This window comes from Spermophilus citellus (assembly GCF_964194105.1).
Source record: "Spermophilus citellus genome assembly, chromosome: 1".
In the NCBI taxonomy this organism is placed as follows: Eukaryota; Metazoa; Chordata; class Mammalia; order Rodentia; family Sciuridae; genus Spermophilus; species Spermophilus citellus.
The window spans coordinates 79,798-95,997 of record NC_138182.1 but is presented as its reverse complement, the minus strand read 5'-3'; the positions used below and the strand labels follow the sequence as shown (position 1 = coordinate 95,997).

The window sequence follows — 16,200 nt, the reverse complement described above, 5'->3', positions numbered from 1 at the left end:
TGTTCTACTCCAGATGACACCTCTGGTCACAGCAAGGAGAAGGCCAAATATTTTCCCTCTGGCTATGGTTCTACCGTGGTTCTGAACTGTGGCTATCTGCAGGAGCACTTGAGGGCATCTACAAACTATGCAGGATTGTGCCTGGCCCCCAGAGATTTCACTGGCGTGGCTGTGTGGAGCTAGGAATCAGTTTTAAAAATGCTCCAGCCAAGGTTCAGAACTAGGAATGTGGCTGGGTGTAGGGGTACACACTTGTCATCCCAACAACTGAGGCAAGAGGTTCACAAGTTCAAGGCCAGCCTCAGAAATTTATCAAGACCTTGTCTCAAAATAATAAGGAAAAGGATTGAGGATGTAGCTATGTGGTAAAGCTCCCCTGAGTTCAATCCCCAGTACCTAAAAAGAAAAAATGAAAAAAACAAAAACACCACTGTGTGCCTCTCTCTCCATGAGGAGATGCTGGGTTTCATCTCTGAGAAAGCTGTAAATTCCAGAAGTTACATGCTGGTCTGTGTATTCAGCTGGTGCTTAATGATTCCCTGCAGTGTCCATGACACAAGACAGTTGCTCAAAGCCAAGAATTAAGGTCTCAGTACAGGCAAACACATAGGTAATTACAGAAGTTGGCACTATTGTAGCAATAGTTTTGTGAGGCTTGTGCATTTCACAGAACGGTTAGCGTATGCTTTGGGGCACATAATGTATAAACAGGTAACTTCCCCACACAGTGGCTGAAAGGAAGGATGGAAGGCTGGTTCAAATCCAAGTTCGAGTGTTCCAGCTCTAGGGTGTTCAATGCAATTCCCATGGCAACCACAAAGAAAAGGGCTACAGAATATACACAAAAGGACACAAGAAAGAAATTTAAATGTTTCATTATAAAAAATCAACTAAACATCAAAGATAGTGCTGAAGGAAATGAGGGACAAGAAAACTTTATAGAAATCAAAAAGCAAACTGACAGGAGTCCCTCCATGTTGGTGATTACATGTAAGGTGAATAAGCATTCTAATGAAAATACAGAGCTGGGGGTGGGGCTCAGTGGTAGAATGCTTGGTCACCTGTATGAGGCACTGGGTTCTATCCTCAGCGTCATATTTTATAATGAAAATACAGAAATCAGCAGGCTGGATTTTTAAAAAGATCCAATTATATGCTGTCCAGAAGAGATTCACTTTCTTTTTTTTTTTTTTTCTGGCTTAATTCTTTCTTTTGTACCTAGGTAAGACTATTCTTTCCCTATAAAAGTTTTCTATGTTCTACTTTAGTCAAAAACTACAAACACTTTGAAATTAAAATATGAAATGTTATGAATAAAAAATAAATGTGGGGTCCAAAATCCACAGTATGAGATAGTCAACAGCATGGCTTATATAATACCCCACCTCACCCTTCCCAGCAGGATGTTTAGGCAGTCACTGCAAGGCTGCTCTAAAATTATATGGTCATTATGGTCTAACAGTCACATTGGAAACAGCAACCTAAACCCACACCAAGATGGACTGTCTTCTTCAAGAATTCCAAATGTCTTTTGCAATAGCTTCTGCAAGGTAGGCCCAGCCCCAGCCCCTGAGAGGGTGGTGGTGTGCTGGGGACATGAGTCCCCCAAGAAGCTGAGTGAAGTTTGGAGATTAATACTGGAAACTGCGCTTTGTCTGGATATCATCAAGAATCTGCTGCAGTTCCTCATCTTCAAATCGCCCCTCCAGGCTTGGAATCAGAGCCTTGGACTCCTCAGCAGTCTCTGGGCAAAGGTTGGCCAAACAAGCCAACTCAAACTTATGTAGCTTTTTCTGGAGCAGCAAGCTTTGGGAAAGATAAGCTGTGAGGCGTCCTCTTCCACATCACCAGCCCACGGATCACTGCCGCCGGCCGCCATTGCCGCACCGCTTACTGCCACCAAGAGATTCACTTTCAATCCAAAGACACAAATAGACTGAAATCAATGAAAAAAGATAGTCCACTCAAATAGGAAACACAGATGAGCAGGGTAGCTATACTAATATCAGATAAAACAGACTTTAAATCAAAAAGGTTACAGGAGACCAAGAAGGACTTTATATAGTAAGTGTCAATACACTAAGGCTATATGACAAGCACAGACCTAAGGATAAGTGTGCAAATCACACCTAATGACAGACCATCAACACACATGAAGAAAAGATGACAGAAAGAAGGTCAACCCCCCTATAATGTGTAGATAAAGCAGACAGAAGTGAGGAAATGGCAGCACACAAACAACACAGCAGATGAACTGAGCTCAGTGAACGTCTGTTGGGGACACCAGGAACTAAGTTCTGTATCTCTGCTTGGGAAGGGAGAGGCAGCTCTGAGAAGAGTGTCATGCTATCTGGAAGGAGCAAAAAAAAGGAGCTGGGTTTATGGGCTTGTAGAGTTGCTAGGATTAGGAACACTGCTGGTGTGCTCTGGCCTGTGCAGGCACTTTAGCCAAGTACTCTTGCCCTGTGGTGACGTCAAGTTAACAAAACACCCTGGCTCCGATGATGAGCCTGGTGCTCCTTGAGGGTGGAGAGATGACACGCATCTAGCATCTGACAAAGTGAGCTACAGTGGGACATTGAATAGCTGTCAGGCCATGAACCAAGGCCCAGAGGTGCATCTGCCCTCTCTGCCCATGGTAGTCCCTGAGCATCTCAGATCACAACAGCAACAATGCGTATGTTTTTCCCAAGTGCATGTGGGACTTTCTCCAGGATGGATTATGTGTCAGGCCAGAATTAAAGTGTCAGTAAACATAAAAAACAAATATCATGCAATATTTTATCTCAGATCAGGTAGGACGGAGTTAGAAAACTCTAAAAGTAAAAACAAAACAAAACAAACAAACAAAAAAAAAAACACCATGAAGTAAAACTAGAAAATTTATAAATTTGTGGGAATTAACACACTCTGAAAATAACAATGGATCAAAGACAAGTCACAAGACAAATTAGAAAGTACTTACAGATGAATGAAAATTAAAACACAACAAGCAAAATTTATGCAATGCTGTAAAAGAAGCGATAAAGGGGAAATTTATAACTATAAATATTAAAAAGCAAGAAAATCTCAATCTACAATCTAACTTTACAACTTAAGGAACTTGAAAAAGGACAAAATAAACTAAAAGCTAACAGAAAGTAAGAAATAATAGATTTAAGCTGAGAAAAATGAAATAGAAAAGCAACAGGAAAAAAATCAATGAAACAAAAATGATTCTTTGAAAATATCAGTAAAATTGAAAAATCTTTATTTAGGAGGACTAAAAGAAAAAAATAGAGTAGATTAAAATTCCTAAATCTCAAATCAAAGTGGGAATATTTCACTCATTTCTTACAAAATAAAAAGAATTTTAAGAGAGTACTATGAACAATTGTATACCACCAAATTGGACAACATATTTGAAATGGACAAATTCCTAGAAACACAAAACTTAGCAACACCAAGTCACAAAGATATAGAAAATCTGAATAAATCTATAATCAGTAAGCAGATTGAATCAAATTCTCTAAACAAAGAAAAGTCCTGGACCTTTACATCTTCACTGGTGATTCTACGAAACATTAAAGAAAAGCTGAAAAGGAAGATCATGTTGTTCTCAATTTCAAAACAAACTGAAGATGAGAAATACATCCTAACTCATTTTATGAGGCCAGCCTTATTCTGATACCAAAGCCAGAAATCACAACACAAGAAAATTATAGACCAATATCCAACATCATCAGGAATGAATACTGATGCAGAAATTCTCAACAAAATACTAGCAAATCCAATTCAGCAACACATTAAAAGAATTATGCACCATGACAAAGCAGTATTTACTCCTGGAATGCAAGGATGGTTTATACAAAAACTGATCAATGTAATACATGACATTAGCAGACCAAAGGAAATAAAACAGTTGATCATCTCAATCAATGCAGAAAATCACATAATAAAACACGCTTTTATGATGAACACATTCAACAATCAATAGAAGGAAACTACCTCAACACAATAAAAAAACAGGTATGAAAAGCCACAGTGAGTATCATACTCATGGTGAAAGACTGAAAACTTTCCTCTAAGAAACCATGCAAGCATTCCCACCTTCAAAATTCTATTAAAGTAGTAGTGAAAACTCTAGCCTGAGCAATTAGGCAAGAAAAATAAAAAGAAGTAAAATTATCTTTGCTTATATAGATTTTATATGATTTTTTTTTTCAGAACAAGGGCTTGCTATGTTGCCTAGGCTAGTCTCAAACCCATGATCCTTCTGCTTCAACAGCCCAAGTAGCTGGGGTTACAGGGATGCCCAAGTCCAGGCTATCTGATTTTATATATAGATAACCCCCAAATTATCATAAAACCCTGTTAGAACCAACAAATTCATTTAACAAAGTATAGGGAGACAAAGTTACATAAAAACTGGTTGCATTTCTTAATGAGAAATCTGAAAAGCAAATTACAACACTTTAATTCCATAACTACAACATAAAAGTATGTAGAAAGTAAGTTAACCAAAGATGTGAAGGACTTAAACATTGAAAACTACATAGCAATTGAAAACATCACTGAGAGAAATTAAAGATGACATAAATAAAGAAAAACACATCTCATGTACATGAATTTGAAGACAATTTTTCTTTTTTCACTATCCAGGACTGATCCAAGGAGTACTTTACCACTGAACTACACCTCCAGTCCTTCTTCTTTTTTAATATTTACTTTTTAGTTGTAGTTGGACACAATACTTTTGTTTTATTTATTTTTTTAATATTTTTTTTTAGCTAAAAGTGAACACAATATCTTTTCTTTACTCTTACGTGGTGCTGAGGCTTGAACCCAGTACCTCACACATGCTAGGCAAGCGCTCCACCTCTGAGCCACACCCCCAGCCCTTATTTACTTATTTTTATGTGGTGCTTAGGATCCAACCTAGGGCCTTGCACGTGCTAGGTGAGTGCTCTACCACTGAGCCACAACCCCAGCCCTCTAGCCCTTCTTATTTTGAGACAGGATCTCACTAAATTGCCAAGACTGATTTCAAACTTGCAATCCTCCTGCCTCAGCCTCCATGTAGTTGGGATTACAGGTGTGCACTACCCATTGGGCTGGAAAACGATACTGTTAAGCTGTCAATCATATATAAAGGAACCAAGAAAGTCAATACATTTTCCTAAAAAGAAAATTTGTCCTAAAAACCAAGACATCTCAAGGGAACTCAAATAGTCAAACAATCTTAAAAAAGATCAGAGCTTGAGGACACACTCATTCTGATTTCAAAAGGTATTATCAAAAAAAAAAAAAGGTAATAAACCGTACAGTATTGGCATATAGACAGACATACCAATGGAACACATAGCTCCCCACTCTCAGAAAACCCTTGCATATATGATCAAATAATTTTTCACAAGGGTGCCAAGTCCACTTAAGAGGAGAAAGGATAGTCCTTTCAATAAATGGTGCTGAGAAAACTGGATGTCCAAAATAGACTGAAGTTGGACCCTTATCTAATGTCACATACAAAAGCTGATTCAAAGCATATCAAGACCTGAATGTAATACCTGAAAGTATTGGAAGAAAACAGCATAAATGTTTAGGACACTGGATTTGACAATGAGTTTTTGGATATGATACCAAAGGCACAGGCAAGTAAAGGAAAAGCAAAGCAACAGAACTTCATAAAAATTAACTTGTTTAGAGGATGTTATTTCCTAGGTTTTATTGTAAATTTGTATCCTAAAACAGTGTTTATTTTACTTTTATACAGTGAATTTTTGTGTTTACATTGTTTTATGAATTCACAGTATATTAAACTGTGACATTTAAAACTTTTTGTAAGCATTTAAAGTAAAAATACAGGCTGGGGATTGTGGCTCAGTGGCAGACCGCTTGCCTAGCATGATTGAGGAACTGGATTTGATTCTCAGCACCAAGTATCAATAAATAAAATAAAGGTCCATTGACAACTAAAAAAAAATTTAATGCAGTAAATTAAAAAAAAAAAAATACGCTTCAAAAGTCATTGTTATCGGGGCAACTCACGGAATGGGGGTGGGGAATACCTGCGGATTTGAATCTCTAAGGGGTTGATACCCAGAATGCTTATAACCACCACCAAACCTCGACAACTGGATTAGGAAAAGGAAAACGGGCGACGCCGGCGCTGAGCCGGGGGCAACTGGCGGCAGCGCGGACGACCCCGGGGGTGCTCTGTGGACCGCAGAGCAGGCCACGAGGCACACACGCGCTATCCGCGTGGGCGCAGTCCCGGAGAGTCTGGCTGACCACCGGCCAGGTAGCGCCGCACCACCCGGGAGCGCGACGCTTCGCGACCGCGCAGGCGCACACGCCGGCCCTCCAGGCGACCGCGGCGCAGCACGCGCGCCTGGACGGTGGCGGTGACACCACGGGGCCTGGCCTCGAGCCACCAGGCGCCCCGCTGTTGCACGGCCCAGCCCTGCTCCTTTAAAAGTAAACCCGCTCTTTTATAATAAGAAATATAACGGACACAGGATGAAGGGAGGAACTTTGGATGAGGCCAGGTGGGGAAGGGGCATGGGGGTAGGTAGGAGAGACGGTGGAATGAGACATACAGGTGTGACCACACCGATGGAGTGACTCCACTTCATGTACAACCAGAGAAGTGAAAAATTCTGCTCCACTTGTGTACAATGAACCAAAGAGCTTTCGACTGTCATGTAAAACTGATTAGAACTAATAAAAAAACTGAGAAAGAAAAAAAATAAAATAAAATAAACCCGCTCAAACGGCAATAACCACAGAGACCCGCGGACGCCGGAAGCCAGGAGACACCGGGAGAAATCGAGGGACGCCGGAACTCGCCTGCGCAGCGGAACCTTCTGACGCTCGCCGCGGCACTCGGAGGACGGAGGCGGGAGGCGCACTGCACTTCCGGGGCGGGCACGCGGCACTTCCGGTCCCCGCGTCCAGCCGCCATTAGGGATCCCGCGCAGCAGGCCTCTCCGCGCCACCGCGCCGAGGGTGAGAGCGGGTGCCGAGGAGCTGGCGGGCCGGGTCGCTGTGTGGGCCGCGCGCCCTCCCCGCTGTGGTGCGGTCAGCGGCGGCCGCGCGAGGCTGCGCCCGGTGACGCGTGGAGCGTGGGCGAGCGGGGGCGGGGTGCTGGACCCGGAGGAAAATGCAGTCCCAAGGCGAGCTTACGGTTCCCCCCGGCGGCGGGCGCGGGAACCCGAGGGCGGTGACATTTCCGAGGGACGCTGGCGGGTGCCCGTGAGCCCGGTGTTTGGGTCGCTCTCCAGGCGACTCTTGTTGGAAATGCCCCACGCTAATTAATGCAAGCTGTAGTAATAGAAACGGGGGGCGTAGGAGAGGTGTATGGGAAACCTTTGTGTTTCCTGTTTACATTGTTCAAAGCATAAAACTATTCGAAAAATAATTTTGTTAATTAAAAGAACCAGCCAGCGATGAAGAACAGAGCTAAAGTGTATGTAGACTGAGAACCCGATTAGATTTAAACGTGCTCTGCATAATTGGATTTCAACGTGAAAAGCTACATATCAGAGTATATTTTAAAAGACAGTCCGTCGTGTGAGACCTCAAGGAAATAAATGCTATAGAATGTGGTGTGGCACTGCATGCTGGTGGGTGGGCAGAGCATCAAAGATGCAGTCCGTAATGGTGAAAAGTAGGCAGAGAGAAATTTCTGTTTATCTTGACAATTTGTAGTTAGTATTAGAAGCTCAGAAACTTAGGGGAATTTTTCTTATCTTTTTTCTTTCTGGAATCTTAAAGCTGGACTTTAAGATTCTGGACTTTTCTGGAATGCCCCTGTGGATGGTGCAGCCAGAGTGGGAAAGAGAGAGCGTTGTGTTACAACAGAGACCTGGACTCTAGAATCCATGGTCTTCTGACCTAATGTTGTAATCTTTGAGAAGCTGCTTCTCTCCCTCAGCATCAGTTTTCTCAGTTGTAAAACAGAGAGATTGGACTCAAAACTCTGTTCCTGTACCTTCCTAGCTTCTAATTATGGCCCTACTGACAAAGCATCTTGTTTCAGTTCATGGTGGACTAGTTTGTAAAACTGTGGAGCTAAAATCTGTTCTGCTGGCTTCCATTGTTGCTTCTAGAACAGCTTCTGTGTTATCCATAGTTTTTCTGCATGTGAAGTTAAGTGACTTGTTTTCCAGTGCCACCTGCCATTGCATTGTTGTTTTGCATGTTCACTAGTTTGCTAGGGACTGTTGGAGTGCTGTCTCTCCTGCCCAGAGCTAGAGACTTTGTTTGTGGAGTCTGGGATGCTCTGCCCAGTGCAGAATATGGGACATGGCTCCCTGTAGTGCTGTACTTATGCAATTGGTGTGTGAATTCTAAATGTATGATAAGGTTCATTTTGTTAGTTTTGGTCCATTGTACTGGCTTCTCAAGGTCTTACTGGATTTCAGTGTGTTCATTGGATCATGATGCACTCAAGAGAGTCTGGAAAAACAGAAGTCTGTTTTGTCTTGGTCAGATGCTGGTCATAATCTTGGGCAAGCCATTTAATGTCAGATTTGAGTTTCCTCGTCTCCTAAGTTGGAATTTTAAAGTAGATGCTCCCTGAAATGGTGCTCAGGTCACTTCTGGTTTTAAAGTCCTTGAGTCTAATATTGGGTCCTCAACCTTCTTAAGAGAATGTTGGGATTGAGCAGATGTCTTCTGAGCACACAGTGTTTAAAGGGTGTACGAAGGTTTCGGAGGTAAGTAAGTGGATAGTCCTATGTGCTGAAAACCATGACCTGGTGTGGAATCAGGCTGACTTGTACCATGGAAGTATGCATATAGCTGGATGTAAGGATGGTTGGGGAATGGGAAATTGGCCATTGTCTAAAAAGGTAACCAGTTTGAAGGATGAAAGGATTTGCCTGATGGGTAGGTAGCAAGGCAGAATGTAAAGGGCAGGAAATGTCTGTGGAAAGACCCAGAAGCTTCAGAAAAGTCAGGGAGTTATATGTGGTCAGTACTTTTGAAAATGCAGTCTGGTCGGGAGCTTTCTGTGCTGTGTTGAGATTTTGTACTGCAGGTGTTTGGCAGATAGGGATTGTAAGCAGGCAAGTTACATTAGGCTTGTAGGGTTTGGAGTTGTCCATGGTAGCAAGCAGAGTGATGAATGGGGGAGCATGGTCAGGTGTCAAAATTAAGAGTGTTGAGCCAAGGGGAGGCAGGAAGGAGTAAGTGGAAGTGCTGGAGTTTATCAGGATATATAGGCAGTGGTTTTCTGTTCATGACCAGTGTACTCTATTCTGTTCTTGTCAGCAAACTCAGCAGATGAGGAAACTTTCTCATTGAAATGCACACAGGGAGAGAATAGGCCAGAGCAGTCACTGGGTAGGTCATCCCTTCCTCCTCTCCGGCAGAACACCTCCATCATGCCTCCTGCCAGTCCTCTTTCTTTTTTCCTGTGGGTCCTGTTGATTGTATTGTTTCTTCCACGGCTGCATGTCAACAACATTGATAATCAGCAGAACATCAGTTCCTTACGCGCTGCACCAGCAGGTGTGTGAGTGCCTGACAGAGAAGTAAGAGTACTGTACCCAAGACTGTGTAAGCTAAAGTCAGGTAGTGAATTTGAGAGGGGTCTGATTATAATTATATGGGTATAATTACATAGTTGATGGTAATGCACAGTAAGAAAAGAACAGTGGGTATCTACTGCAGGCTTTGGTGCTTTGCTTAGGCTTACTGGGTGGGATCCCTCACTGTTGAAGGAGTCCCCATGGCAAGAGGGACATAGAACCAAGAGTGGTCCAAATGATCACGGAGTTGTAATTTTGATTACCTTTCCTTTGTTTTGTTTTTCCCCCCTCCCCCCCAGATTCAGCTTCTCATCTTTGCCCCACTGAGGCTGTTTTCTGTGTGTTAGAAAGCCATGTAGACCACCTCTCCTTTGAAGGCCACTTAGGTGTCCCTGGAGATAGCCGGTAGGTGGCAGGGAAGAGTCTGTTATACTGTTTCTTCTCCACCCTAAAAACATTTTCAGGATTTATAAAGCGCTATTTCTCTAGCATTTCTTTGCATGTGCTGTTTTTTTTTTTTGTTTGTTTGTTTGTTTTAATACTTATCATTTTTTAATGTTTAGGAGAATATTTTATAATTAAAAATTTTTGAAAAGTGCTGGAGTTATCGAGGAAAAATTCCACACCTGTCTCACTACTGCATGAAGGTATGCTGAATATGCATGTCTCTGTAGAATTGGGGTATAAAGAATGAATTATTTCACATTCTTTGAAGAACTTTTTGAAGAAAGAGGTTATTTGAATACAGTGATGAGACTTGATGGCAGCAGGCATGAACGGTGGAATTTAGGTGACAGGAAGAGGAAGGGAGACCAGTTGAGCTCTGATGCCCATGAGATGTGTGTTATGATGCTGCTTTGCTACCAGCAGCTCTTGGCTGTTCACTGTCGCCACTGCCAGATGGGGTTATTGAGACAAAACTTTATTTTATCTTAATCTGAAGCATGTTTATTCATCATGTTTATAAGTTAATTATTTTAGAGATTTTTCTTCAGAACTTATAACTATATTTTTCTACTGGTATAGTCTTGTTGGGCCAAAAGTAATTTTCTAAAAGACATAATTGTTGGGCAATGTCTATCTTCTGTTTAGCTTTAGATCAAAAAAAAAAGACTGAAAAAAGCAAATGAGACACTACTGATAGAGGTAGTTGAAAACAGTAGTCAGCAGTAACATCTTTAAAAACATAATTTATGGGCTGGTGGTATAGCTCAGTTGGTAAAGTGCTTTCCTATCATACACCTGGGTTCAATCCCCAGTGCCACCAGAAACAAAGAGGGGGAAAAAAAAGCAGAACGTATCAGAATCAGGCATGTTATCCAATCTTTCTCATTTGTGTTCTGATGCTGTGACTGAAGTGTCTGACCTGTTCGGCTCTCTGAGGATCAGTCCCATAGAAAGAATATGCCTTCCCCATCATCCTTGGCACAGAACATCCCACATGCTGTCTGCAGTGGCTTGTCGTTTTGGTAAAAGGTCAAGTGCCATTTGATAGGAAAACTTTTTAAAAAAAATTTTTAGAGACAGGCCCCCCTGTATTGCCCTGACTGACTTTGACCTCCTGGGCTCAGGCATCCTCCTGCTTCAGTTTCCTGAGTAGCTGGGACGCCGGCACATTGCCACTGTGCCTGGCTGATAATGAGAAAAGATTTTGCAGCCCACTTGGGGCATAAACTCAACAGTATACAGTAATTATAGAATCTCTTATGCTCTTATGCTGAGATTGGCATACCAGAACGGAAGTAGCAATGAAGGGAAGTAGAGAGGGAAACAGTGCAGAGCAGAAGAATATGGAGTAGAGTTATACATGGAAGTTAGTAAATACTAAATGGTCCTCACATGGAAAAAAAGCTGTGTGATCAGGGTTGTTGAGACAGGTGATTCAGGGTGAAAAAATGGGGCTAGATTCTTGTCTCCTTAAACCAGATGGAATTAAGTGACATGTTTCAGGTTGGAGGTGTAGCTCAACTTAGTGGTAGGGCTTGCCTAGCATGCGCAAGGCTCTGGTTTCCATCCCAGGTCCCAGCACTGCAAAATACCCCAATACTAAGGTCAAAAAAAAAGAACAAGGGGCTGGGATTGTGGCTCAGTGGTAGAGCACTCACCTAGCATGTGCCGGGCACTGGGTTCGATCCTCAGCACCACATAAGATAAAGATAGTGTATCTCAACTAAAACAAAATATTCCAAAAAAAAAATATCAAAATTAGGAAAAGTTTATTAAATGGTTAAAAAATTAAGAAATGAGAAAGCATAATTTAAAACTGAGCTTTGCAAGGATAATAGCCTTAAGTTTTAAATTTTTATGCAAGCTAGTGTTTTTGGTGAATAAATATTATTCTAAAATTATGAGACAGATTATTTCAGGCCTTCATTTCTCTTCAGATAACAGGTAGTTTGCTGAGGAATGTGACAGTCTGTCCACTTAGGCCAGTCAGTGCTGCAGGAAAATTGCTTCTTGGAAAAGAAAGCATGTGGGGTCAGCAATAGAATCATGTTCCTACCACCTGCGCCTGTCTGTCTCCTGTCCTGATAAGGTGTGGAAAACCAGTAGAGTACCAAGGACTCAGAAATTAGTTCCATATGCGCCTCTCAAAATATTTAGAGATATATCTAATAAAGCCTATGCTATTCTAGACCTAAACTCATGCAGTTATAGAGTGAACTGGGACAGCATTTTATTTAAAATAATGTCTGTAAAAATAATTTATTTTTACTTTGTTGCACAGTGTTGAAAGTTTTTAAAGAACACAGTTGTATGTGTTGGTGATAGAAAGAAGATGGAAGTTTTCCAGGAACTTCGGAAACCATCTGTACGTTTGGAGTGTGACCACTGCAGTTTCAGAGGCACCGATTATGAAAATGTGCAGATCCACATGGGCACCATCCACCCAGAATTCTGTGATGAAATGGATGCTGGGGGTTTAGGTAAGATGATATTTTACCAGAAAAGCGCAAAGCTCTTTCACTGCCATAAATGCTTCTTCACCAGCAAAATGTACTCCAATGTGTACTATCACATCACATCCAAACATGCAGCCCCAGAAAAATGGAATGATAAACTGAAAAGTCAGTTGAACAAAGAAACAGATCCTTTGAGAATGCCCCCTCTTCCCGAACACCAGAAAACACCCTCTAATTCAGCAGAACTCCTGAAACCTGGGACTTCCCTCTCCATAGAAACACAGAAACTAGGTCCAGTTCTGTCTCCAGAGTCCCCTGAACCTGATCCTCTTGCTCCACTGGAGCTTCAGAAACCCGGCCCTGCTGTTCCTCCTGAGCAGGCAACAACTCCTCCTCCGGAGCCTTCGAAACCTGTTCCTGTTTCTTCTGAGCTTCCAAAATCAGCACCTGTTGTGTCTGAGTTGCAGAAGCCTGTCCCTGTCCCCTCTCCAGAGCCACAGCAACCTGTCTCTATGTCTCCTGAGCCAGTAAAGGCTGCTCTTGCTAACCCTAAGCCTCAGAAGCACTCTCACTTTGCAGACACAGGGGGACCACCTTCAGCCTCATCTCCTGAGTCACCGGTTCTGGCTGCTTCCCCTGAGTCTTGGGGGCTGTCCCCAACTGCATCTCCAGAATCTCGGAAGCCCACCCGGACTGCCTCTCCAGAGCCAAAGAAGCCATCCCCATCAGAGTCTCCTGAACCTTGGAAGCCATTTCCTGCTGTCTCCCCAGAGCCCCGGAGACCAGCCCCAGCTGTGTCGCCAGGTTCCTGGAAGCCAGGGCCACCTGGATCCCCGAGGCCTTGGAAATCCAGTCCTTCAGCATCTTCAGGACCTTGGAAGCCAACTAAACCTGCTCCATCTGTGTCTCCTGGACCCTGGAAACCAATTCCTTCTATATCACCTAGACCTTGGAAACCAGCTCCATCTGTGTCCCCTGCATCCTGGAAGTCGTCTTCAGTCTCATCTGGCTCCTGGAAAACTCCCCCTACATCTCCAGAGTCGTGGAAGTCTGGACCACCAGAGCTCCGAAAGTCATCCCCTGCCTTGTCACCTGAGCACTGGAAAGCAGTTCCCCCAGTGTCTCCTGAACTTCGCAGACCAGGCCCGCCACTCTCCCCAGAGATCCGTAGCCCAGCAGGCTCTCCAGAGCTCAGGAAACCCTCAGGGTCACCAGACCTTTGGAAGCTTTCTTCTGACCAGCGGAAAACTTCTCCTGCTTCATTTGATTTTTCTGAGTCTCAAAAAAGTTCCCGTGGTGGTTCTCCTGATCTCTGGAAGTCTTCCTTTGTCATGGAACCTCAGAAACCTGCTGTCTTCCCTGAAACCCGGAAGCCAGGTCCTTCTGGGTCATCTGAGTCCCCAAGAATGGCTTCGGATATCTGGAAGCCTGTCCTTTCTATTGATGCTGAGTCTCGAAAGTCTGCACTGTTTCCTGAGCCCACCAGAGCAGCCCCTCCTGCTTCTCCTGAGCCACGGAAACGTGTTCTTTTCCCAGAGTCCCGGAAGCATGCCTTGTTCCCTGAACTGCCCAAGTCTGCTGTGTTCTCAGAGGCTCAGAAAGCAGCAGAGCTTGGTGATGAGCTACAGATAGATGCCACAGAGGACCAAAAATGTGATCTTTTGGTTCAGGAAGAGCTTCTGGCCACTCCCAAGAAACTCTTGGAAGATGCCCTATTTCCTTCCTCCAAGAAGCTCAAGAAGGATAGCCAGGAGAGCTCAGATGCTGAGCTGAGCAGCAGTGAGTACCTCAGAACAGACCTGGATGCCATAGACATGAAGGGCCAGGAGTCCAGCAGTGATCAAGAGCAGGTGGATGTGGAATCTATTGATTTTGGCAAAGAGAACAAAATGGACATGACAAGTCCAGAGCAATCCAGAAATGTGCTACAGTTCACTGAAGAAAAAGAAGCATTTATCTCAGAAGAGGAGATTGCAAAATACATGAAGCGTGGGAAGGGGAAATATTATTGCAAGATCTGTTGCTGTCGTGCTATGAAGAAAGGTGCTGTTTTGCATCATTTGGTTAATAAGCACAATGTCCACAGTCCTTACAAGTGCACGATTTGTGGAAAGGCCTTTCTTCTGGAATCTCTCCTTAAGAATCATGTAGCAGCTCATGGGCAAAGTTTACTTAAATGTCCACGTTGTAATTTTGAATCCAATTTCCCGAGAGGCTTTAAGAAACACCTAACTCATTGTCAAAGCAGGCATAATGAAGAGGCAAATAAAAAGCTGATGGAAGCTCTTGAGTCCTCCTTGGAGGAGCCACAGATTTGATTTTTGAGCACAGTGTGAACACTTGCTGTACAATGCTGTCTGTGGAGACTGCAGCTTGTTACGTGGCCTGGTTGGGCCAGTAGATGGTAATGTGCAGCGTGTACCGTGTGTGATTGTCTCACTAGTGTTGAAAGGATAAGTACTTTTTTTCTGCTGTTATGTGGCTGTCTTGTAAATCAACAAATTTCTACTGTATATTTCAGATGGTTAAAACTTCTCATTTCTTTTAAATGTATTTAAATAGAAACACAGAGAAGTAGGCATTCTGTATAGTAAATGAGCAAGTCCTGAACCCCTGTTAAAATATGTCTGCGTGTATGTGTAAAACCCAGTTTCAGACAATAGAGGTTATTAGGTACAGGGCTCGGGAGCAACTCAGTGGTAGAGCGCTTGCTTAGCATGTGCCAGGCCCTGGGTTCAGTCCCCAGCATCACACAAAAAATTATTAGGTGGAATGTTCAAGAATAGGCATGAAAAGTAAACTTAAGAAAAATTTTGTTTCCCTGATGTATTTTAAAATCCTAAGAGTCATTTTCTATTTGATCATGTAAAATTATTTTATAAATCTTGAACAGTTTTTAGATGCTCATAAACTTTTATGTCATGGAAAGCCGAGTCTCAGGGTTGCTGATTTTCTGCTGACAGGGAAAGTCAAGGAAGTCTTTGAAGTAATCTGCAGCCTTCTGCAGGGGCTGTGAGGAAGGCCTGGGGGGCTCTTCTCGTCCTCAGTCACGTACATCTGAGTCTTCCATCTGCTGTCCTGCCCTCACTCTCCTGTCAGCCCACGCTAACAAATTAATGGATGATCTCAGATGAGCTCTTCTCCCCCTCTTCTCTTCTGGGGTGCTGGTGATGAAACCCAGGACCTCTTGCTAGGCCAGTGCTCTTTCTGCCACTGAGCCACACCCCAGCCCACAGCAGACCCTTAACTGCCAAATGTGTCAGTGTTCTGTACCTCGTACTGCTGGGCCTCGCTCCCCCTGTTGGGTTTAAGACCAGAGTAGTGGGTAGGAGTTGAAAGTCTTCCAGATTCATAGTAAGAGCTTTTGTAAATGTTAAAGAAATATATCGGTTTGATTTTCACAGTTAGTTACTGTAAATACCTAGTACCTGTTCAGGATTATTTTATTCTAAGATATTTTGTCAAATGTGTATTAACCAAATTAAAAAGACTTTCAAGTCAGCAATGTCTTCTGTTTTCTTTGCTCTAACTCATGATATCCAGGTCCCTTCCCCTCACCTTCACTTGTTTTCAACATAGCAGTGAGCAGCACTTTCTAAGCCATGTGCTCTGTCGGTCCTGTGGCCAGCACGTTAGGAACAGTGGGAGCTCCATGGGGGGAAGCCTCTTCTCTGCATTGAGCGGATAACAGGCTGTGTGATCCTGGGCTTTCCTGTCTCCCCTGCCCTGTTCAGCCCCGTGAAGCATGTGGTGTTGGAGGCTCCGGAGCACGACCTGCAATG

General features: G+C 43.2%; 1 protein-coding gene and 1 pseudogene across 13 annotated transcripts; one reads left to right on the top strand and one right to left on the bottom strand.

Annotated features, from left to right (window-relative positions):
* Window positions 1-1,207: 1,207 nt before the first annotated feature.
* LOC308644433 (DNA-directed RNA polymerase II subunit RPB4-like) lies at window positions 1,208-1,879 on the bottom strand (annotated as a pseudogene). Its single transcript has one exon. The product of its transcript is annotated as a DNA-directed RNA polymerase II subunit RPB4-like (transcript).
* Window positions 1,880-6,897: 5,018 nt separating this feature from the next.
* Window positions 6,898-15,921, top strand: CHAMP1 (chromosome alignment maintaining phosphoprotein 1). 12 transcript variants are annotated; one of them, XM_081283450.1, is made up of 5 exons: window positions 6,918-9,495; window positions 9,815-9,920; window positions 10,079-10,162; window positions 12,244-12,442; window positions 12,998-15,921. In XM_081283450.1, the coding sequence occupies exons 4-5, from the start codon at window positions 12,295-12,297 to the stop codon at window positions 14,734-14,736; spliced, it is 1,887 nt and encodes a 628-aa protein (XP_081139576.1). In that variant the 5' UTR covers window positions 6,918-9,495; window positions 9,815-9,920; window positions 10,079-10,162; window positions 12,244-12,294; the 3' UTR covers window positions 14,737-15,921. The 12 variants fall into 12 exon arrangements, with proteins under 12 accessions (XP_081139584.1, XP_081139580.1, XP_081139575.1 ...); XM_081283455.1 differs by having other exon boundaries at window positions 6,951-6,987; window positions 9,357-9,495; window positions 12,244-15,920; XM_081283454.1 differs by having other exon boundaries at window positions 6,911-6,987; window positions 12,244-15,920.
* The last annotated feature ends 279 nt before the right edge of the window (window positions 15,922-16,200 follow it).

Bases quoted from the DNA above. Each gene is read 5' to 3' on its own strand.
- CHAMP1 (XM_081283458.1), top strand. From the start codon at position 12,295: ATGGAAGTTTTCCAGGAACTTCGGAAACCATCTGTACGTTTGGAGTGT.